The sequence below is a fragment of the Plecotus auritus genome (assembly GCF_963455305.1).
Source record: "Plecotus auritus genome assembly, chromosome: 3".
NCBI lineage: Eukaryota > Metazoa > Chordata > Mammalia > Chiroptera > Vespertilionidae > Plecotus > Plecotus auritus.
The window spans coordinates 195,285,740-195,310,253 of NC_137772.1; the positions used below are offsets into that span (position 1 = coordinate 195,285,740).

Below are 24,514 nucleotides of genomic sequence, written 5' to 3' on the forward strand. Positions count from 1 at the left end.
CTGTGTAAACTTGTGTGTTGGAGAAACAACTCACTCGTAAATCAATGTAATTTGTAATTTGTAGTATCTGCCACTTGGGCACAAGTTTAAAACTTAGTGGAGTATGGGCGTTGACTCATCAGTATGGACTGATGCTTCTGATCGGTACCTCATTTTCAGGACCTCATGTTCTCACAGATGATGCACCTGCCCCGTCCCTATGCTCCTACCTGAGCCTCCCAAAGTGAATTGGTTGCATTCCCTCAAACCTGTGTGTTAGTTTCAGGCCGCTGAAAACATACTATTCAACTTCTTCGGTGTATCCATTTAGCTGTTCTAGTGTGATCCTGTGAATAGATCAACAGAGAGATAATTTTATTCTTAAAGATTAAACATATATAACTGAACATTTTTTATTGTCTTTCAAATTCTTTCATTCTCCAAAAGAGAAAAAAAAAATCCAAAAAGAATTTGTATAGTGGGTTTTCTCATACCTATGTATGATGCTAAATGATTATGAAGGGAGTCAAAATTAGAGAGCCTAATAGAGTACAATTGCTCTGATGAAAGAGAGATGTGATGGAGAGAGGGTGGGTTTGGGGGTGGTTAGAGAAAATGATAGAATTGTGTCCAGGGCAGAGACAGATGTTCATTGGGAGATTTTATGAAGTTTCTGCCAAGTTTCCCCATTACAACTTCAGTAAAATCCAAATGACTTGCTATGGTTTTGGAGCTGGATTTATTCCTGAGGGTCTGTGGATCTGCCACAAGAAGGTTGGTGATGAGTGCAGATTTTATTCCTTTCCTTGGAGTGAAAGCAGCCCTACATGATCCAGCGACACATCACCTCACACTCTCTTCACTCCAGTTACCTGGTTTCCTGAAAGTTCTTTCGACATTTGCTCTTGCTCCACTTGAATGCTCTTCTCCCAGGTAGCCATGTGACTTACTTCCTCACCTCCTTCTGGTCTCTCCTAAATGTCTCTTACACAGTGAGGACTGACTTAACCCCTGTTGAAAACTATACCTTCACCCCTTAACCCACATCCTTTATTTATCTTGTTTATCTGGCTTCTCCATTAGAATTTAAAAGAGCAAGGCATTCCCTGTCCCTCCCCTTCACCACTCCCCCTCCTAGTGCCTAGTATAGCCCTGGACATATAGAAAGTGCACAATAGCCCTAGCTGCTTTAGCTCAATGGATAGAGTGTCAGCCTGTGGACTGAAGGGCTCTGGGTTCGATTCCAGTCAAGGGCACATGCCCGGGTTGTGGGCTCAATCCCCAGTAGGGGGTGTGCAGGAGACAGCCAGTCAATGATTCTCTCTCATCATTGATGTTTCTCTGTCTCCCTCTCCCTCCCTCTCAATAACAATATATTTAAGAAAGAAAGAAAGTGTGCAATAAATATTGGTTGAGTGAATCAAATAGTTAGTGGTAACTAAAATAGCAAATGTGATTCTCAAGGATAATATTAGAATTTTTCTAGCTACACAGACAAGTGAGCATAAACAGGACAACTGAAGATAGGTGTTCATTGAACTATTTCCTGGAAACATTTATGTTCTTTAATTAAAATAAGCATGTATGCTTGTGAAGTACATTACAAAATAAATATGTATGAGGGAAAACAAGATCATCCTTGAAATATTTGTGTTCTAAAGATTTCTCCTTTCAATCTGCTCGGCCTCCTTGGAGAAATGCAAACTACACCTGACACTGATCTACCTTTCTTTGGAACACTTTTCCTTTCTTATGCAGTCACTTCAAATGTGATAAATAAAATGCTGCCAGGTGAAAAGATTACCTGCTATCTTGAGTAGTACATAAGAGCTACTTTTCTCTGTATTTTTTAGTCCTGGCAAATTATCCAGAAGATTCATCTTTGAAAAGACTTTTTACCTGTAGAAAACATGATTTTAACCAATAATCGAATGACAGTACTTCTTTTCACCATTCAAGAGAATTTTGTGGAAAATGAGATGAAATCAAATAAGCCAGTCAAAGAAGGACAAATATCCTATGATTTTACTGATATGTGGACTCTAAAGGATGAAATAAACAAACAAAACAGAAGCAGACTCATGGACACAGAAATCAAACTGATGGTTGCCAGAGGGGAGGGTGATGGGGGACTGGGTGAAAAAGGTGAAGGAATTAAGAAGTACAAATTGCAGTTACAAAATAGTCAGGGATGTAAAGTACAGTGTAGGGCATGTAGTCAATAATATTGTAATAACTATATGGTGCCAGGTGGGTACTTGGGATATTGGGGAAACACATTGTAAAGTATATGATTGTCGAACCACTATGCTGCACCCCTGAAATTAATACAAAATAATATTGAATGTAAACTGCAATTGAAAAATAAAATAAAAACACATTAGATGAATACAAAACTCTACCCTATTTCGAGTGTGTATTTTGAATCTCTTAGGTCAGTGATGTAAACCATTTGTTCCCACTGCCTCGCCACGGGCAAGCCCCTACTGCTTGTTGGCTTCAGGGTGAATTCTGAAAGTTCTTGCTCTAAATCCTGGGCCCTCAGTCAACAGTGACTTCTGGTTTTTAAACTTCTTTCAAAACTGATCATTTAAGACCAAGATTTCTTTAAGTCAGAGTAAAATAACTTTATGATGGCCCAAACTTTACCTCCCACCATCTCTTGTCCTAAATCTGCCATTTGGAATATGAAACTGCTCTGATTTCTTTGTAGGCCACCACGTTCTTCACTTAAAGAAAAGCCCTCTCTTATTGGATGCCAACTGTTTAGCTTTTACTATTAAAAGAGAAAACATATAATCTATCATCCAAATAAGGACATATTTGGGAATGGAAGAGGGTAGCTATTAAAAATCGTATCTAATAAAATAATAATAACTTAGAATTCTGTGAGGCAAGCAGAGTTATATGGTTCCTAACTACTAAAGAGAAGGAAATGAATGGTTATGAAGACCATGTAATGTGCTTAGGCGCTTTATATATATTATTATCTCAATTTAAAAACCATCTCTGATGTGGAATGTGGGAACATTTTCAGCAATAAATCTGAAGCTCTGTGACATTAACTCAAGGAGTTAACATATAATAGTCTAAAAGGAATTTTAGGAACTCAACTCAAGACAGTTTACAATAAGGACTATTGATTTGGCTGTTTGGAGGAAGTGCATTAGATACACATTTGGCCAAAAGCCAAAGGTTAAAATCAATACTTGACTGAAATGATATATTAATGGGATAGAAAGAAGTTTTTGGAGACAAGATTAAACCTGAAACCTTATCAAACATTGGAAAGTCAGATTTTGAAAGTTTGACACTTTGGTGAAGGGAACAATTTATCAGCACCCTCAGCTGGTGGACTGCTCCTGTGGTCCCTGTGTTGCAGGTCTGCGATCCTAATGGATACTTGCTTTAGTCAGGCTAATGTTTAATCCACCGTATAAGGAACTTGGGATTCACCAGTCAGCAAATCCAAAAAATCCTGGGTCTGCTTCTACTGGAAATGTTTACTAGTCTACAGCAATTATTTTGACAATCTTTTGGGGTTTTTTGGTCTCCATAGGCTAGAACTATAAGGGATTGACTTCTTCAATTTGAATTTTTGAATAGTGAGAACAAAATGTGCATTGAGATCCTCTTGTTTCTCTAATGTTTTCTTCTTTCTTTCCTACTTATTATTTATTCGTTCAATCAACATTTATTAAATTCCTGTTCAGTGTATCAGCCACCATTTCAGGAGGTGGGGATCCAGCCGTGAGCAGAAGTCAAAAGTCCCTCTTGTCATGGAGTTTATATTCTGGGACTTGGGGAGACAGATAATAAGCAAAACTATAAATTAAACATAAAACATATAAACAGTGTTCAGTGCTGTGGAGAAGAATAAAGCAGGTAAGAGGGCTGTGAGGAGTTTGTGTTAAGACTGGGTTATGATGATTTCTCGTGATATTTTTAAGAGCTTTTTCCCTCATGAATTTTTTAGGGGCAAATGTGACATTTAACTTTTAATTCCTCATAACAAGATATGAAGAGTTCCCAACTAGGACATTCCCCTGCTGAACATCTCATTGTCTTAATAGAATTAAATAACTGAAAATTAAATACAGTTTTTAAAGGTTATTTTCTTTAATATTTTGAAAGCTAGTACATCAAATAATTCTATAACTGTTATTCTGCCTTGTATTATTTTTTTAAATGTTATAAACATAATTGGCAGAAAAATATAGTATCTTTCCTAAGGTTATCTATCTTCCATTCTCTCTTTCTCTCACTCTCTCTTGCTCGCTCTCGCTCTTGCTCTTTTTCCCTCTCTCCTGAACTGAATTTACTTTATTTATTTAGCGAATACTTATAATGTACCACCTATGTATAATAGGACATAGAGCCAGGTACAGTTCTAAGAACTTTACTCATAGTCTCTTCACAATCCTATGAAGTAAGTTAACCATCTCAAGGATGAGGGCTTGAGAGAGGTTAAGGAGCTTGCTCCAGTGTATATACTAGTGAATGAGACAGCCAAGTTTCAAACCCAGGCATTGTGGCTCCAGGGTCCATGCTCTTAACCAGAATGCTACATTACCCAATATTTTTCCTTGGCTAGGCACATGGGTCAGAATCTACTACTATGAATGCTTATGAAGACCATGTAATGTGCTTAGGTGCTTTATATATATTATTATCTCAAGTTGACTTAGCAAGGTTCATCAACTTGGCCTTTCCTTTCTACAGATGTTTACAGCTTTTGGTAGTATTGCCATTTTAACAATAGTAATTTTTCTGATCTGTGAACCTGGGACACTTTTCCATTTATTTGTGTCTTCTTTGATATTTTTTCATTAGTGTCTTGCCACTTTTAGAGTAAGATCTTTTACCTCCTTAGTTAAATTTATTTCTAAATATATAATTGTTTTTGATGCTATTGTAAATGCAATCCATTTTTCTCCCCAGAAAATTTGTTGTTAATGTAGAGAAACACTACTGATTTTTGTATGTCAATTTTGCAGTCTACAACTTTACTGAATTCACTGATTAGACCTAATGGTTTTTTTCGGTTGAGTCTTTAGGGTGTTATTGATGTCAAAATCATGCCATCTGCAAATAGAGATAATTTTACTTCTTCTTTCTAATTCGGATACATTTTATTTCTTTTCCTTCCCTGATTGCTTTGGCTAAGACTTCTAGGACTATGTTGAGGAAGAGTGGTAAGAGTGGGAACTCTTGTCTTGTTCCTGATTTTAGAGGAAGGGCTTTCAACCTTTCACCATTGAGTATGATGTTAGCTGTGGACTTGTCATATGTGGCCTTTATTATGTTGAGATATGTTCCTTTTATGCCTGATTTTTAAAGAGTTTTTTTTTTTAATCTTGAATGGATATTGAACGTTGTTGAATGCTTTTTTTTGTGTCTGTAGAAATGATTGTATATTCTTTTCTTTCATTCTAATCAATATGTAACACATTGATTGATTTGCATATGTTGAACCATCCCTGCATCCTAGGGGAAAATCCTACTTGACCATGGTGTATGATCCTTTTAATGTATGGCTGAATTTGGTTTGATAGTATTTTATTGAGAATTTTTGTAACTGCATTCATTTGGGAGTTGGGCCTGTACTTTTCTTTTTTAATAGTAGTGTCTTTTTCTGGTTTTGGCATCAGGATAATTCTGGCCTCATTTTATGAGTTTGGGAGTGTTCCCTCCTCTTAGATTTTTTTGGGAAGAGTTTGAGAAGGATTGGTGTCTATTCACATTTAAATATTTGGTAAATTCACCAGTGAAGCCATCTGTTCCTGGGTTTTTCTTTGGGAGGTTTTTGATTACTTATTTAATCTCCTTTCTAGTAATTGATCTATTTTGATTTTCTATTTCTTCTTGATTCAGTCTTAGTAAATTGTATGTTTCTAAGAATTTTTCTATTTCTTCTAGATTATCCAGTTTGTTGGCATATGGTTGTTTTTTGATCCTTTGAATTTCTGTGGTATCAGTTGTAATGTTTCATTTTTCATTTATACTTGGTTGGTTTTCCTCCCCCTCCCCCTCTTGGTTACTCAGGCGAAGGGTTGTCAATTTTGTTTATCCTTTTAAATAACCACACCTTAATCTGGTTGATATTTTCTATTGTTTTTCTGTTCTCTATTATATTTATTTCTGCTCTAATCTTTATTATTTCCTTTCTTCTGCCAACTTTGGGCTCACTTCGTTCTTCTAGTTGTTTATGGTGTAGAGTTAGGTTGTTTATTTGAGGTCTTTCTTGTGTCTTAATATAGGCATTTATTGCTATGAACTTTTAGAACTGCCTTTGCTACATCTCACAAGTTCTGGTATGTTGTGTTTCCATTTTTGTTTGTATCAATAAATTGTTTTACTTCTCCTTTAATTTCTTTGATCCAGTGATTGTACAAGAGAGTATTGTTTAATTTCCATGAGTTTATGAATTTTTTAGTTTTCCTCTTATTGATTTCTGGTTTCATACCATTGTGGTCAGAGAAGATACTTAGTATATTTCAGTCTTCTTGAATTTGCTAAGACTTATTTTGTGTCCTAACACTGAATCAGTTTATTCATCTCTACAATGAGGTTGAGGTTATATAATAACAACAACATGTATTGAACTTTTACGCTGTTTTCCACATGTACATTCTCAGAAACAGTCTCTGAAGCCCGTTCTGAAGCCCAGTAACATTCCCCAGGTAAGGAGTTAGTAAATGGCAGAGCCAGGATTTGAACCCAGCACTCTACATTACTGTCTCCTTTCAACTCTAAGCTTCTGTACCATGGGTAGCTATGATGTCTGAGTGAGCATGTCTGTGTGGGGTTGCCATTCAGAAGTGGTTTATGTCAGCAGGTCCTTTTAGAGGTGTCACTGGAGAATTAAACTCTTTTACTCAGGAAAGCTCAGTGAGCAAATGGAATTAGTTTCTGACAAAACTTTTTATTAGAGGAGAATATGAAGACTGGCCTATCGAATAGTATCAGGGCTTACATTGGAGGGACAGGTAGAGGATCAGCCTGCACAAAGGGTGAGGTGACTCAGGAGACCCTGGTGTTCCAGACACTAAGGGAGTGAGGAGACCTTTGCAAAGGTCAGGGTGCTCAATTGTGTTGAACACTACTGAGATTCAGACAAAATTCGAACTGACAAGCCCCAGGAGATCTATCAGTAGAAGTCAGGCTTCCCTAGTGTCTGAAATCACATCAGTCATCTCATTTTGTTTCTATTTAAAAAGGTTTCCCAGGAGTTGTTCTTTAATCTTGTCCACAAATGGGGAATGCACCCTCTTTTGGACCCCTGTGTGCATTCCCTGCTCCACATGGCTCATGGAAAGTACTTGTCACTGTACTTAACTACCTGATAGTTAAACCACCACAGAGATGCTTTTCTGCTGCTGCTGAATATCTCTAGACCCCACAGTTAGCCACCTTCTGGAACTGGATGTTTAAATCAATCAATAACTCTGCAGTTACGATGATGCTTTTTGCCTTTGGACATATTTCACCTGCATCTGAGAGCTGATGTATTTTTCTTAAACTTCTTTTTATTATGAAAAATTCCAGTCATGCATTCTGGTGGCTGAAAGAGTGAATTAATAGTAGTCTAATCACCCTGGAGACACAGATGCTTTTGTGAGTTGGCACTGAGGTAAGACTGCATATCTCTGTGGGGATGACAAGTGAATGAGTCTGCTGCTCACTTAACCCGGTGTTCTTTTCTCTCTCTATTTTTTCTCCTAGGAAACAGATGGAAGACTGCTGTGACCCCGCCCATCTCTTTGCTATGACTAAAATGAATTCCCCCATGGGGACGAGCATGTGGTATGATGGAGAGTTTTTATACTCGTTCACCATTGACAATTCAACTTATTCTCTCTTCCCCCAGGTTAGTATAGAGTTTGTTGCCTTCCAACATAGTCTTTTACATGTCTTGATTTTATAGGAAAGGTGTAATTGAATTTGCCTAACTAATCAGGTATACTTTTCATCTTCTTTTCTTAATTTTAATTTTTTTTATAGTTATTATTTTTGTGTGCGGGAAGGAATCACATGGTATTTTGATGCAAGAGCAGAAGTAGGATACTATAGAGTAATAGGTTCCCTTCTGATTTGAGTCATAGAGACTGAAGGAAGCAAACAGAGAATGAAAGTAAGGACAGGGAATTGTGGAATTCCAGAGTTGTGAGGTTGGCTGTGATATGATCTCAAAGATGCGCAGCACTGGAATGCTGTTTTTGGGTTGATGTGGTTCTCGGGGAGTAAGGACCATAGGGTCAGAAGTTTGCTTCTTGGAACTCTTGAACCGTCACCCTGTTGTTAGACTTACTGCTGTGGAAGTGGAGGAGTGGTGGATAATGGAGAGAGAGAATTTGACCACTTTCGAAGTGGTCTAAAACAAGCTCTGCCTATTTAATGTTTTTCTTCTTGGTTTCTTGAGCATTGAAATAAAATGTTGTACTAAATTATATCTATGTAGCCAGTGGGGGAAAGGAATCTTTTTGGGGAGCCCTTGTTGGAGAGGCAGTGGATCGTAGGTGAAATTGCCATCAGGGAGAAATGGAGAAATGAATCTTGGCCTCCCCAAGTCTTCTCGCCATTCTTGGTTTGGCCAGTATGGTTATGCAGAAGGAGAAGTCATGGTCAGAGTTGGAAAGTGGGACTGAACCTCACATGTATCTGTATTAACAGCAAAGTGTCTTCAAAGGGGGGATCCTGTGAACTTGAGGCACAGGCTCTGCTGGATCCAAAGCCACTCTTTGTGAAATAGCCCATATTTGCTATTTCATCCTTAGGTGCTTCGGTTTACTTTAATGATTTTAGAGTGTAATGATGTTTTATTTTTCAGTAAGAAATAGAAGGTTTAATCATGGCTAGCATCTATGTGCTCTCTCCCCTCTTCATTTGCCCTTGGGAGGCTTTCTAGTGTCAAAGGAAAGGATTAAGAGTCATAATCACAGGCTGTACCTGAAACTAATAGAATATTGTACGTCAAATGTAATTTAAAAAGAAAAGAGTTATAAAATGTGGGGTTGAGTTTTGTCTCCATCTCTCACTAAGTAAATGTCTTGCTAAGTCATCTAACTCTTCCGAGACTCAGCTTTCTCATCTGTACGATGGGGAGAGCAGCCGCTGTCTCACCACCTCTCAGACTTGTGGTCAGGATTAATGTAGATAATTTATGTGCATGTAATTTGTAAACTGCAAAGCATTATGTAAATGTTAGGTATTAATGCTGTTCTGGTTCATGTATTGCATCATCAGATGAGGGAATGGAGACTATAATTGTATTAGTCAAGGAACAGAAATCTTCCTAGCTATTTTCACAGAAAGTTATTTCATATGGAGAATTAGGCACTTAAAAATCATTAGAAGAATAAAGATGTGGGAGTCACGAGTCAAGAGGTGGCTCCTGAAATTGCTTAGTTCAAGAACCTGATGCCCTAACTGTGGTTTAGGAATTAGAAAGCCCCAGCTGCTGTTGCCATTCGTGTGGCCAAAACTGCCTCCAACAGAAACGGGGTCAGGTAGATGGGTTCCTCCTTTCAAATCTCCCTCAAGTGCATCTAATAGGTAAGATTAATTTGCATCTGGAATAGTAATTGCTTAGCAGTCCAGGAGAGGCAGTTTTTAATGAAGCCTCAGCAGGGAGCTAGGAAAAGGGTGTAATAGAGGACAAACAAGCCAATCCACAATGTTGCCTGTTCATAACCCGGTATCAACTTGCTATGAAATGAAGAGAGATAAGGAAGCAATCGCTTTAACATCTCATCAAATAGGAAAATAATTAAAGAAGTCCAAAATAGGCTTTGTACACATGAAGGCTTATGAACTGACTCTATGCTGGAAAACAGATTTGAAGAAAAGACGGTTAAAGAAATAAAAATTAGCTTCCCATGTTATCTGTCAGTTGCAGCCATAGGATAGTAGGAACATTTCCTTTTTAAAGTGCGTGCACAGAATTCTGTGCCTCTTTGTGCCAGTAGAACCATTTCTTTTTTATTTAATTGAATTTTATTTTCCATCACCATTTCTTTCTTTCTTTCTTTTTTTTTTTTTTTTAAATTTTTGTGAGTTTATTTGAGCCAAACTGTCGACATACGCCGGGAAGCAGAACCTCCATGAATTGAGATAATGCTCCGGAGAATGGCGGGTTACATTTGTATTTATACATTGCAATCAAAGGAGGGACATAGGTGGGTTACATGAAATTCATTGGTGATAGATTAAGGAGGTGGGATAAAGCAAAGTGGAGGAAACCCCTGGGATTGGATAAAAAGTAAAATGATGGACACATACTTAGGTGGGTGCAGGAACAATTGAACATGATAATGAAGGAATTTGTGGCATCTGTCCTGGTGCCCACCACATTTGGTTGTGCCCCAGGGGCTCCAGAAAAAGGGAAGTTACAAGTTACCCAGACATTTCAAGGATATGTTACCATAGATGCAAAAAGACAGATAGGCTCAGTTAAGGTAAAGGTTGACCTTGTCAGTGAAGATACTGGCCTAGGATGTAACGCCCACCATAACTGTGTTTAGTTAAAGTTTAATTTCAGACCATCCTTTGTGGTTACTTTAGGTTTCTGAGTTTGCAAGACTGTCATGCAGGCCTCCCCTGAGCTTGTCAGGTCAGCATGTGGCCCCTTTTGTCCATACATCCCCCTTTTGGTCATAAATCAATCCAAAGGATGCATTGATGACCAACCTTTTGGTTGGATAATGGAGTCCCACGGTGCTAGGAAGGTTCATTCCTAGGATGTCTCAGTGTCAGCATGTCTTGCTGAACAGGTGGACCACTGGGGACCCTAACCTTAGATGGCATTTAAGGTCAAATTATTATTATTCAAAAAGGGCAGGTAAGTGGGAAGCAGTCAGATCCTATATGTCCTTGTTAAAAAGTATTCTGGATCATTTCTAGTTTTTGAGCTACCATGATCCAAGTCTTTTTGCTGTTTGTCAAGTTTTGTTTTTCTGCATCTAGTATAACATTTACATATCAGGAACAAAAGTAACAATACTAAACCAATAACATTGATTAGGAACAGAAAATGTCTAATACTAGACAAGGAAAAGTCTGAGGGGAACAAGCATCCCAGCCAACCGAAAAACGCTTTACATGTATTATCATAATTTTTTATTAAGCTAATTACATGTTTTCCTCCTTCATCCACTGTCAGTTGTACCTTATGATATGTTTGGCCAGATGAATTAATATTCTCTACTATTTCATTATCTAGAGGCTCTAATTTTCTTCTGGCCAATTAATTTCCATAGAAATGACTTCATGGGGAGGATTAAGTTCAATTTCCCAATACTTGGTTTTTCAGTATCAATATTATCACAGATTTTATGAACATCAGGCAAAGTCATTCTGCCTATAATTTCAGTATTACACCATATTCTAGTATTATTTAATGTAAACTTGGTGATATTACAGTAAAAATTGCTTAGTATAACAGAAGAGTCTTTTAACCCTTCCCAGCAAAAATGCCCCTTTCCCATATACCATATATTGTTGGGGTAGATACAATAGGCCAGGACTAGGTGAATTCAATATTCCACGTGGATTGGGGGCATAACCATTCACCTTTCCAATTTTCACAGACAGTAAGATGGGTTCACATTGTTTATTATTTTTAAACTAGAGGCCCAGTGCATGAAATTCATGCATGGGGGGGGGGGTGTCCCTCAGCCCAGCCTGCACCCTCTCCAATCTGGGACCCCTTGAGGGATGTCCAACTGCCCGTTTAAGCACCGGGCACAGAGATCGGGCCAAAACAGGAAGTCAGACATCCCTATTACAATCCAGGACTGCTGGCTCCCAACTGCTCGCCTGCCTGCCTTCCTGATTGCCCCTAACCGCTTCTGCCTGCCAGCCTGATCACCCCCTAACCACTCCCCCGCCAGACTGATTGATGCCTAACTGCTCCCCTGCCAGCCTGTTTTCCCCTAACTGCCCTCCCCTGCAGGCCTGGTCACCCCTAACTGCCCTCCCCTGCAGGCCTGGTTCCCCCCAACTGCTCTCCCCTGCAGGCCTGTGTTTCCCCCAACGGCCCTCCCCTTCAGGCCTGGTCACCCCTAACTGCCCTCCCCTGCAGGCCTGGTACCCCCCAACTGCTCTCCCCTGCAGCCCTGGGTCCCTCACAACTGCCTTTCCCTGCAGGCCTGGTCGCCCCCAACTTCCCTCCTCTGCCGGCTTCGTCACCCCTAACTGCCCTCTCCTGCAGGCTTGATCGCCCACAACTGCCCTCCCTTGAAGGCCTGGTCCCTCCCAACTGCCCTCCCTTGCTGGCCATCTTGTGGTGGCCATCTTGTGTCCACATGGGGGCAGGATCTTTGACCAATGGGGGCAGCCATCTTGTGTGTTGGAGTGATGGTCAATCTGCATATTACTCTTTTATTAGATAGGATAGAGGTCTGGTGCACAGGTGGGGGCCAGCTGGTTTGCCCTGAAGGGTGTCCCGGATCAGGGTGGGGGTTCCCTTGGGGCGTGGGGTGGCCTGGGCGAGGGGCCTGTGGTGGTTTGCAGGCCGGCCACGCCCCCTGGTGACCCAAGTGGAGGCCCTGGAATCTGGGGTTTATTTATCTTCTACAATTGAAACTTTGTAGCCTGGAGCAGAGCCAAGCCTTCTGCTTGCTCGGAGGTGGCAGCCATTTCTGTTGGGATTTATGTATCTTCTATCATTGAAACTTTGTAGCCTTGAGTGGAGGCCTAGACTGGCAAGGGCAGGCGGAAAGCTTGGCTGCCTCCATTGCCGGGGAAACCCAAGCCTCCTTCCTGCTCTCTGTGGCTGTAGCCATCTTGGTTGGGTTTATTTGCATATTTGCTTCTGATTGGCTGGTGGGCGTGGCTTGTGGGCATGGCTTGTGGGTGTAGCAGAGGTATGGTCAATTTGCATATTACTCTTTTATTAGATAGGATATGGCCCTTCTACTTCCCATTGAAAGTATTTTAGAGGATGGTCCCTATGCCAGCCAGTTGAACTACTGGGAATTTAAGTTTAGGATTTAACTGGCACCTGGGCTTTTAAAACACAATGTCGTAGATAGCATTTCCCATTCAAATTTTCCAAATTCCTAGGGAACCATATGAGTCCCATAAGTGTCTGGCCTGGGCTCCTGCAGCCATTATAGTTGGCCATTGTTTCATAGCCACTTCAGATTCCTTGCATTAGCATAGACAACAGGCTCAGTTGAGTTAGGGCACAGGCACATTCCCAATGTTGGGTTTGTGCATGAGTTTTTATAGTCTGTCGAGTCTGTTCTATCCATGAAACTAAGGTTTTATTGTCTTTCCATGCTGCTTCCCACCCCTTTTCCTTCTTCCTGAAACAGCATTCCCTCTATATGACCTATTTGAGATAAAAACCTTTGTCTAATGACTGATGTTCTTCATTAGCTACAAATTCAGCTTGTCCCAGAATACTAAGGCCAGCCCCTACTCCTCCAAGTATTCCCCTTTTGATTCTTTTAGGGGGTGGGGGGCAATGTTGTTGGATCCACCAGGAATGTTGTTGCCATTGGGTAGTTATGGCTTGGGAGCAGTTAGGGTAGACTGAGTGGATCCAAAAAATGTTGAGTTTCCCATGCCATAGTTAAATGGGTGAAGGTGACCCCCAAATGAGCTAGAGTTTGAGTATTCCACCGTCCAGGACACAAGGACGGTGGGGTAATTATAGACATCTCTACCCACTAAGTGATCCCAATAATTTCTGAAATGGGATCCATTGATTTCTTTCTTGTTTCACAGACATCCAGCCATAGGAGCATGGCTGGTGAGTCCGAGGACATGATATACTATGACAGATAGGACAGGCTGCTGCAAGCCTTTGGCTATCATATCCAGGTGTTTTTTCTTAGCTATTCATCACCCATCTCTATAACTATACAATATTCATCCAGATTAGATCCATATACAATTTTACCAGTGAAATTATCAGGGAGGTATTCTTGGAGGTATTTGCCTAAGGTGGGTCCTTTATAATAGATATAGCCAGAAAAAAACAAAACCAAAGCTTATATTGATAGTAGGAGAAGACCAATGTGTGGCTAACAAAGCATTAATTTCACTATCATACCTGATAATCAGAACATCATTGTGTAGTAGGTGGGAAAGATTAGCAGGTATCCAAGTTAAATTTTTCATATCTAATAAGGGAGGAGGTCTGGGGAGGTAGATATTGTTTCCACTAGGGAACCATAAGGATAATAATAATATGAAAATAATTTTATGTACATTCAGTCAATAACAATCAGATGATATAAAAACAAGTTTCAAGCAATATCAGTTTGTGAGCATACAGGCCTTGTTCACGTCATCTTGGGATAGCTGTCTGCCTCCGTGGTCAGCAACTTCTTGTCCTTGAAAGGTCTTTGATCTCCGCTGCAGACAGATGTCAGAGATGGGAGTAGGCGTCCATTCAGTCAGGTGCCTTTTTTAAATGAGAAATGTGAATTCATGAGCTAATTCCTTTAAGTTTGGCAGCACATGGGTTAATTAGTAATACCTGGTAAGGTCCCCTCCAATGAGGTTGAAGAAAGTCTTTTATTTGGTGTCTTTTCCAATACACCAAATCTCCTGGTTGTAAGCCATGATTTTGAAAACTTCATCTCCCGGGAGCTCACTGTGAAATGAATCTGCTACCAGTTTGTTAGTTCCTATAATGCAGAATGTCTGCTCTTTACTTTTCTTATATTCGGGAAACAAAAGATTTAAAAGTCAACAATATTTTAAACAGTCATAAGAATAATTATCCTCAATTCATTTAGTCTCATAGTTACTTTTGTTTATACTGATTATTTGCCAGTAGTTTTTGAATTCAGTTATTCCTTGATGTTCTATAAATCTTCATCCAGTTCAAAAATATGACCTACTTAGAAGCTTGCAATTTAGAATAAGTCCGAGTCCTTTTCATGGATTTTTCTAGACATATAATATGCCTAAAAATGCATCAGAATACAGCTGTCCACAAATGACAAAAAATTAAAAGTGGCATGGTTATAGATTTGATTAAAAAAAAAACTTTGCTTTTCTATAAAATATAATATTCCAAGACAACAACTTCTTGGTAAGTAATAATGCCTGTAAAATGACATAGAGAATATAAAATTTGTATACCTTTAGATTCAGTTATAATTTCAACATATAAAGAATAATATGTAAGATTTTAAAATGAGGCACATGGCTTATTGCAAGCAGTGTATTGAGCATTGAAAATAATTCATAAACTCCCAATATGTGAAACGCAAATACCCAGAGTATCACTGGCAGACACCCCCACAGGGAATCATGACGCTTGGCTTGCCCGGTGTCCCTGACTGGACACATGCTACCCCACTAAAGTTTCCTGTTTGAACTTGGCTCTGAATCTTTGCAAGTTCCTTTCAGAAGCAGAGTGCCTTAACAATGCACGTGACCTGTCCCTTGCTCTTGATTGGAGCACAGGCGCCCGGTCTTTCCTGATTGGCTAATTCAAAGGGGGGGGGGGGTTGGCCTTTGCTGTTCCAAGATGGCAGCCCCCAGGGGAGCAGCAAGCCATGTCGCCAACATGGCAGCTGCCAAGTCACATAGTCCAAATGGAGGCTGTCTAAACTGTTCTTTGACAGAAAAGATGATTTGTTTATTCTCACAATAAACAAGGAAAGAGCAAACCGAAATCCCTAAAAGATAAACAGCCACAATTATATTGCAGACAAACAGACAGAAATCTCACTAGCTATGTCTGGCGGCTGAACCCTGAGAGGGACAGCAAGAAGAGCCCCCAAGATTAAGAATTCTTGGCAGCTGCTGGGATGTTCTTGCAATCTCTCTCAAGCTTTCAACCCCACCACACACAACTAGGCTTCCCCAGAGCAGGACTTGCCTCTTCTTTCAACAAATTAAACAACAACAAAGAGACACAAAAACATCAACACTCTGATACAGGCACGCAGAACACACTAAAAGTTTATACCAGAGAATGTCTAGCATTAAAAATTACCAAAGCACAGCATCACCATTTCTTAATGATAAAGAAAAAATGCTTTTTTCTTAGGAAGCAGAAGTTATGACATCACTGTGTGTGCTTTCGGTCAACACAAACAGTGAACCAGTTCAATGAGTAGATTTTTAAAATAGTTATGTGTATTTTTCTGCTGAGATTCTGAAATTACTAATTTATAGAAATCCTGGAAAATCACTTTGCATCAACAGAAAAAATGGCATATCCTCTCACCACATTATTATTTCTTAGTGAAATATTTCTAGTTTGTTATCAGGAAGCTAAGTAGCCAGTTCATTGATGTGCTTTCTTCATGTTCCCCGGGGGAAGGAAGTTGTGTGTGCACCAGTTAGGCAGAAAGGCAGGTGAGTGGGCTAGGCTCAGTGTTGTCAGTTGAACACAGTGTCCCTTCTTGCTGTGAGTTTCAGCAAAATCGTGCCATATCACTCGTTCTCTGACTCAGATGTATAATTTTATATTACACCTTTAATTATATATTTTAATGTATTTATTTTAATTATATGTTACACTTTTCCCTAAATGCTCAGTATATATTAGCCATCATCATTATAGTTTTTATTCCTTTGCCTACTTTTATCCACTGTTGTTGTTATTGTTGCCAACATGCAGTACAAGATGCTCTGTGTGCTGTGGAAAGTTAGTAGGTGCTGAATCAGTGCTGGAGGGTCCAGGAGGGTCCCACTGAGATGATGTGCACTTGGAGATGCTACACCGAATCTCTGGAATTGCAATTAGTAGCTCTTATTTGGATCTCTCATGACTTCCCATAACTTCGTTACTAAACTTAATCAATTCTGCCTCATACGAATTTATCTATGTTAACAACATATGATGGTTTTCTTAAAGTCCTTCTCTGCTGATCTCCATACCTCTTGTGAGCTTTTGAGAAACAAGAACAATTTTTCATTTCTGTGCCTAGTGCAGTGCTTCCCACTGAAATAGATGTTCATTTCCAGTGGCTCATGTTTGCCAAGGGCTCCCTTTCATGTCCCACCTGGGCTGGACACCTGCAGTGTGCTTGCCTGAACTACAGGAGGCCAAGCAGGACATACAGATGCATTTGTTTCCAAGAGGGTCTATCTTTTGATGAAATCCTATATAATAAAGAGCTAATATGCAAATGGTCCTCACTCCCTCACTCCATCACACCATAACTGCTCAGACACGCAACACTAGGGAGAGAGGAATGGGGACCAGCCAGGCACAAATGAGCTCGCAAGAGAGGAATGGGGACCAGCCAGGCACAAATGAGCTCGCAAGAGAGGAATGGGGACCAGCCAGGCTGCAGCCCGGGAGAGGGACAAGCCACCCGCCCCACGGTCCTGGGCACCAGCGCCTGCAGCTGTGGCCTGGGAGAGGGACAAGCCGTCTGCCCCATGGTCCTGGGCGTCTGCAGCTGTGGCCCAGGCGAGGCTGCCCACCCACGGTCCCCTGTGGCTGCGGCTGGCCTGGGTGAAGCTGGCTTGGGTCCTGGGTGCCTGCGGTTGTCCAGAGGGAGGGAAGCACAGGTCCTGGGTGCCTGCAACCAGCCGGAGGAGGGAATCCTGGGTCCTGGGTGCGGTGCGAGGCAGAGGTGGTTAGGGGCGATCAGGCCAGCAGGGGAGCAGTTAGTGGCGATCAGGTAGGCAGGCAGAGGTGGTTAGGGGCAATCAGGCAGGCAGGCAGGTGAGTGGTTAGGAGCCAGTAGTCCTGGATTGCGAGAGGCAGTCGGACATCCCCTGAGGGGTCCCAGATTGGAGAAGGTGCAGGTCGGGCTGAGGCCCCTCCTGAGGCATGAATTTCATGCACTGGGCCTCTAGTACTTGTTGAATATTATTAGGCATGAAGGCAGAATTTTAACCCTCACATAGGTTTTCTAGGGTATTCTGTGTGTGTTTGGAGGGGACAATGTGATGATCTTTTTACTTTGAGACTCTCCCCATCCTCTGGGTTGGGGTGAGCTCCTTCCTCTTTTGCTAAGAACAGTCCCTTTTAAGCCTGCATGGTTTCATGTTTGTAAATATTTATGAATAAATGGTATTTGGCCTAAAACATTTATACTCAGAAAGAGCATAAATTTCTTAGAAATGAGTGCAGGAGGAGCAGGAATGTTAGAAACCACAAGGGTGCTGATATAATTTGAAAAATATTTCCTTTTGGTGTAATAAAAACACAGTTGTCTCATCATTCTCTTACATTTTGCTGAATAATCATGTGATATAAATCACAAACTAGTAATTTTTTCTCAGAATAGCCATCCAAGGCCATGTATAAAGAATCACAAAACATTATTTAATGCATCCCAAATGGACACTCATTTCCAGCTCTTCTGGTCGCCATAGCTCCCTGACATATTCCACTCAGCCTGGACTCACAGTGATCTTGGCCCTTGGAAACTAAGCAGGAACGTTTCAAAGTAGTTTTTATCAAAGTGACTTTGTTATAATGAAAATATACATTTTCTCCCCTTCACAGTAATGTGCTTTCTAGAATCCTTTCACCTCCTGCATATACCTGAATCACACAGCAATTTTTTTTTTCCTAAGGAAATTTGGATCATCTATATAATAAAGGCCTAAGCAACCATTATGGCAGAATGACCAGAATGACCAGTTGCTATGATGTGCACTGACCACCAGGGGCAGACACTCAATGCAGGAGCTGCCCCTTGGTGAGGGCACTCCCACAGGGGGAGTGGCTACTCGGCCAGAAGCCGGGCTCACAGCTGAAGAGTGTAGCAGTGGTTGCGGGAGCCTCTCCCGCCTCCACAGCAGTGCTAAGGAGCAAGCAGGCGGGCAGTAAGGAGTGAGGGATCCTGGACTGTGAGAGGGATGTCCGACTGCCGACAGTCGGACATCCCCCGAGGGGCCCAGACTGTGAGAGGGTGCAGGCCTGGCTGAGGCCCCCCCCTGCCCCGTCCAGTGCATGAATTTCGTGCACCGGGCCTCTAGTATTATATAGTCTCTACAGCATTTGGTAGCTTGCATTTTAACTTACTGATATTATTGTAATCATCTTCCCAAACAAATATCTTTTTTGATTAGAAGGAAACTAAGGGGACTAAGGTTTGTTAAAGATTGTTAACAAATAATCTTTGTTAACTGTGTGTTAGGTTCATGCTGTCAAGTTAATATTTAGCTGCTTTATAACAGACACCTGACACAGGGGCTTGTCAAATAGTTGCTTATTTATCTCAAACAATAATGAAGCAGGTGAGAAGTTCAGCGCTGGACGATAGCTACACGGTGCCATCAAGCTCCCAGGCTCCTGTTTTGCTGCTCGAACATCCTTAGCTGATGGCCAATCCTCACCGGTGTAGGTGAGGATTCCAGTAGAAAGAGGGAGGACACAGAAGAGGAAATATGATGGACTCTTGGTGATGTGTCATTGGTCAGGACTGAATCACACGGGCACGTCAAGCTGCAAGAGAGGCTGGGACTTTCAATATTTCAGCTCTAGGCAAATGCACTGTGTGTGTTGACATGTACTATCTGCCTCATTTCTTCAGATGTTACTCTATCTGTACAACAACTCTGTGTGGTTATCAATATTGTCTTCATTACATGGATGAAACTGAGACTGAAAAGGGTTCAATAACTTACTGAAGATTTTAGGGCAGGAAGGTAGAAGGGCTGGGATATGAAACGTGGACTGTCTGATTTCAAAACAGTTATTGTTACTATTTTTTTTTTAAAGAAGACATGGGTTCTAGTAGATCCATTGTTTATTTTTATCAATCAGTCATCTTGAAACCATTTTAAGGTTTCAAACCACCTTTCTTGTATGAATACTCTCAGAAGAAATGGAGAAATTTCTTTTGTAGATATTTGAGAGGAAAAAAAGTGTAGATATGCAGGCTAGAGGATCCTATACAGCATTACAGTTTCCCTTGACTTTGAGCTCCCTAGTGGTCCACATTAAAAGGACAAATAAGACCAGTTACATTTTGATTTCTATAATAGAGAATTCTAGATTTTCAAAGGAAAGCAAATTATCCTTTGCTCATTGTTTCTGTATTATAGGAGTCCAGAACAGGTTTCACTACCACTACATAATTCAGGTCATTTACTCTATCATTCTTGGCCAGATGCGAACATTAGAGGAAAATGTAGGGAACGGAGTCTAAAGATCTGGATTTTAGACCTGGACTTTCTATGATGATGTGTAGGATCCCAGACAAGCCACATAACTGTTTTCAGCCTGAATGTTATAGTTTTTCAACTCAAGACCATTAACACCTGGCCTTCAGATTTCAGTGTTGTTATGAGAAACAAAGTTAAAATGACTTTATAGATGTGAAAGTGCTTTGTGATGAATGCACTGTAAAACATATAATAATGTTACTGCTCTTGTCGGTTTAAGCATTTGTGGCACATATGTATTTCCTTGGCATTTTGGTAATGTCAGGAAACGATGGAAAAAAGAAAAAATCCACTAGAAAAGGGGTGAAATAAATATTTCCAGGCCCTTTAATGGTGAGTGAGAAGAGATAAGTCTCTTGAGTCTGAGATTTAGGAAATATAAAGTAGTATATAAAGTAATGCTGTAGACTCTGCCAAATGTACATTTGTATCATTATAGATGGAAAATAATTATGATAAACTCAAAGTGCAATGTGAGGTAAATTATTAATTTCCAGTGAATTAAGATTGTGTATGTGAACAATCGATTAATATCCACTATTCTCCAAATTGCTCTGTAATTGAGATGAGGAGAGTGGGTCATCATAAGATCTCCAAATATCTGTTATCTTTGCAAGAAAGGAAAGCAAATGATTAGAAGTGAGGTGGTACAATGGAGTTGCCTGGCAGAGGAGCTGAAAGTAAACTATAGGATGCCTTGTCTTTCAAACTTAGAAAATAATTACAAATCAAGACTTCCCGCTAATGAAAATTCACAGGTGACCCACAAAATGAAAATTAAATGTAAGGAGTGGTTTATCTTGCCATGGTGTAGACCTTTCTAAAATATTTGACAGTGTATAAAAGTTAGTACGAAGACTGATTATGGTTCAGGTGTGTAGCTTCCGCGGAACAATGGAAAAGGTTGCCTGACACCAATTACCCCTGGGTCAGATCTCATCGTGTAGGTCTGATGGAGTGATAACTTTTTTCAGGAGGTGTTAATGTTCCATATAACATTTACTTCTTAGGTTTGGTGACATAACAGGGTGTGTTCCTACAGAAAAAGTTGGTGTATCTTTATTTTTTCCTTTTAATTGGTTTTTTCATCTTGGTCTTTCTTACTGGCAAGCGTCCAGGTGTAGAAAGGATTTTCCATCCTATTTTGATATAGTTTTCAGCATTTGTTTGTATACCGGAGGCCTCTGTTTCATTTACACTGTTGATATACTCATTTGCACTTCTTAACTCTGTAAGAGAATCTCTTAAATACGTAACGATACAGTTAATTAATTTATATTAAGACAAATTTTCTGTGGCTTAATTTAATCAGGGAATAAAAAGATACAAATGAGTATAGAGAACATTTTCTTAATATTTGCGTCTATTTGAATCAATTCACTTTTTTTCTTCTTCCCATTGACTTCTAATCTTTTTGATCACAAGACAGATAGCATGATATTCTTGACATCCCTCATGGCCTGACTAGTCATACCCTGTTATCTGCAGGGTTGAGAAGTTCTATGTAGACTTGCCCAACAGATGGAGGAGGGGTGGGATGGGAATGAGACAGAGGAGTGAACTTAGCTGTAGAGGCTAAAAGGAAGTCCAGCCAGTCGCCAGAAGGGATATGTATGTTCTCACCACAGGCCACTGTTGGCAGTGACCAGATGATAATAAGGACTAACCGGATGTGGCCAATAGTGTGCACAACTCGGAGATGAGGCATGGTGGAGGATGGAGCTATACCCAATTTAAGTAGCAGTTGACTTAAAATTCCTACCAACTAACCTGATGGTTTTAACAGCTGACAGCCTCCAGGAGTGACTGGTCAGAAAAACGCAGGGCCCACCCTTCTAGAGGCTTGGGAACCGATCAAGTCAGAGCCTCAAGGGAACGAAGTGGAGGTCCCCAGCATTGGGGTTAAAATTAAGGACTGTTTCCGAGAACAAGGCTAAAGCCCAGTTCTGGAAGGGCCTCCTGGGGCTATGTTTTAAAAATAAGACAGAAGCCAGATTATCAGAGCCTCACTTCAAAACCAGGGCTAGAAGAACGCAGATGTCATTTGGTGGTGATTCCCACAGCTTCGGGTGACCACTCCCCAAATCATTCCCCTGAAGCCAGGATTGACCCACATTTCCCAGGGCTTGAGCTGGACCCAAGTTTGTCCCAGATTTGGGCTCAGGATGTATATAGAGGTTGAGAATTCGGCCTGATGAAGCGGAGTGTTTTTAGACAAAAGCAGTAGGTTCTTACCCTCTCCTGTGACTAGCTTGGTGGAGACTGACAGTATGGAGGGAGCAGAAGCTAACGAAGGAAAGAATCTGGGCAAAGTTAAATGACACAATAGGTTAGCAGCTTTGTCAGAAAAATAGGATAAGTGTGGTGGAGAAATTTAGGATAGATGGGGTGTGAATCAAGATCTGCTGACCATAATGGAAACAATTGCTTTTTGAGGGTAACCAGCATTTTGTACTCTGAAAACTATAATGCATAGGATTTTTCTTGCTAAATTTTATTTTTCCTGTCTAGACTCAGAGTTTTAACTTTTTGCTAAGAAAAAAAGAAGTGCTGAGAAAAAGGCAATTGCAAATTAAATTATTATTATTATTATTTTTTTACCTAGGTGGTCTGCTATTACTAAAGCACTGGCTAACAGCTCCTTATAAATATAAAATATACATCATCTGATTATTTTGCTTAAAATCTTCTCTTCCTAGCATTCAATCTACCCTGAGTTTATATACATTTGGGGTCTAATCTATTCCGATGATAGTATATTCACAAAGTATTGTCAATTCCGACCCATAAGTTCTAAATTTCCTTTTTTTTTTTTTGTTTTGTTATAGCCTGACAGACTTTGCAATATGCCAAGTCAGTAAGAACTCACGTAACTACGGTTTACAGGTACTTCCATATGCCTGAGATGAGATAGTTGGAGGGTTTATTTAAACTCAAAGGCCAGTGATATTTATGAACTCAGGAGAAAATATAGGAATATTTTTGTTTTTAAAAAATATATCTTTATTGTTGGAAAGTATTACAGATAAAATATAGTACATGTACATGAACCATAAAACTTAGTTAAATAGAAAATCTACAAAATAAAATCAGAGTTGAAATTAAAATAAGGATTTATACATCAGAAATTCCCTTTCTTATTTGTTAGAATTGTTGATCAAATAAATATGTTGTGCTACCAGCAAAACCATGCTTCCCTAAAGTCCTGATGAGTCTATATAAAACAAGTGTTCAACCATTCATTCATCCATCAAGTATTTATTGAGCAGCCACTATTGTGTGCTAGGAACTGTGCTGATTTCTGGGGGAATAGTGGTGAGTGAAAACAGCCCAGTCCCTTCTCCCATTTTTCCTATTGGGTACTGTCTTCAATGTCCCCCGCTGCCAATGTTGTTATAAAAATCTGTTTATTTAAATTCTCGTAAGTCACTTCTCACTATTGCTTGTGCAAACCAGAGCAGTGGCCAAACAGCACACTCACCATGCCTGCTGGAGCTGTGCTCACTGGAGAAAACTCATGGAAAAGGATGAGTAGCAAGCAGCAGATACTCTGTAGCTTTTTCATGATTAGAAATGATAATTCTAGATCTAGACTCCAGGAGAGGGATCCTGAAATTGGGTTGGGCTTTTTTGTTGTCCGATGAAGGATACACCAACTCCTCCCCTGATATAATTAAAAGGCTGTGATTTTATAGTACTAAAGTATGGCAGAGCCTTGGCTTCAGCCTGGCTTATTAGCTTTTCTTTACCATTGCCTTTGCAATGACACTTTCAAATGACAGTGACCTCTTACTTAGAAATCTATAATAGTCTTTTATTGACCTTCGTGTGTCTAATCTTGTGTCCACATTGGCAGCCCGAGTTATTGTTTTCAAATGCAAATGAGAGCCCTAGCTGGTTTGGCTCAGTGGATAGAGCATCGGCCTGCAGACTGAAGGGTCCCAGGTTCGATTCCAGTCAAGGGCACATGCCCGGGTTGCGGGCTCAATCACCAGTGTGGGGAGTGCAGGAGGCAGCTGATCCATCATTGAGGTGCCTGTCTCTCCCTTCCTCTCTGCAATAAAAAAATACATATATTTTAAAAAATGCAAATGAGATTATGCCATCACTTTGCTTGAAACTCATGATTTGCTTCCCACTGGTTTCAGGATAAGACAAACTTCTTAAGGCCCATAAGGCCCTGCTTGGTCTGGTCCCTGCTCGTGGCTCCACCATTAACTTCCACAGAGTTCCCTCTCGCCCTCTTCCCTTTCCCTTGCTGGTTTTCTTTCAGCTCCCGAAAAAAACTGTGCTCTCTGTTTCTGTGGGACTAATCAGTATACTGTCCCTCACCCAGGAAGGCTCGTCTCCTTTCACTTCACTTACATTAGTCCTTCAGGTCCTGTTTGAAGTATCATTTCCTCAGACGGGCTTCCTTCACAGCACTGCA

General features: G+C 40.4%; 1 protein-coding gene across 2 annotated transcripts in view; it reads left to right on the plus strand.

The window, feature by feature from the left end:
- The window catches only part of ST8SIA1 (ST8 alpha-N-acetyl-neuraminide alpha-2,8-sialyltransferase 1), a 152,495-nt gene that overhangs the window by 45,764 nt on the left and 82,217 nt on the right, over positions 1–24,514 (plus strand). For both annotated transcript variants that reach the window (XM_080661271.1, XM_080661272.1), the window contains exon 2: positions 7,705–7,849. In XM_080661271.1, coding sequence (XP_080517397.1) covers positions 7,705–7,849 — 145 coding nt within the window. The remainder of the gene's footprint in view (positions 1–7,704; positions 7,850–24,514) is intronic.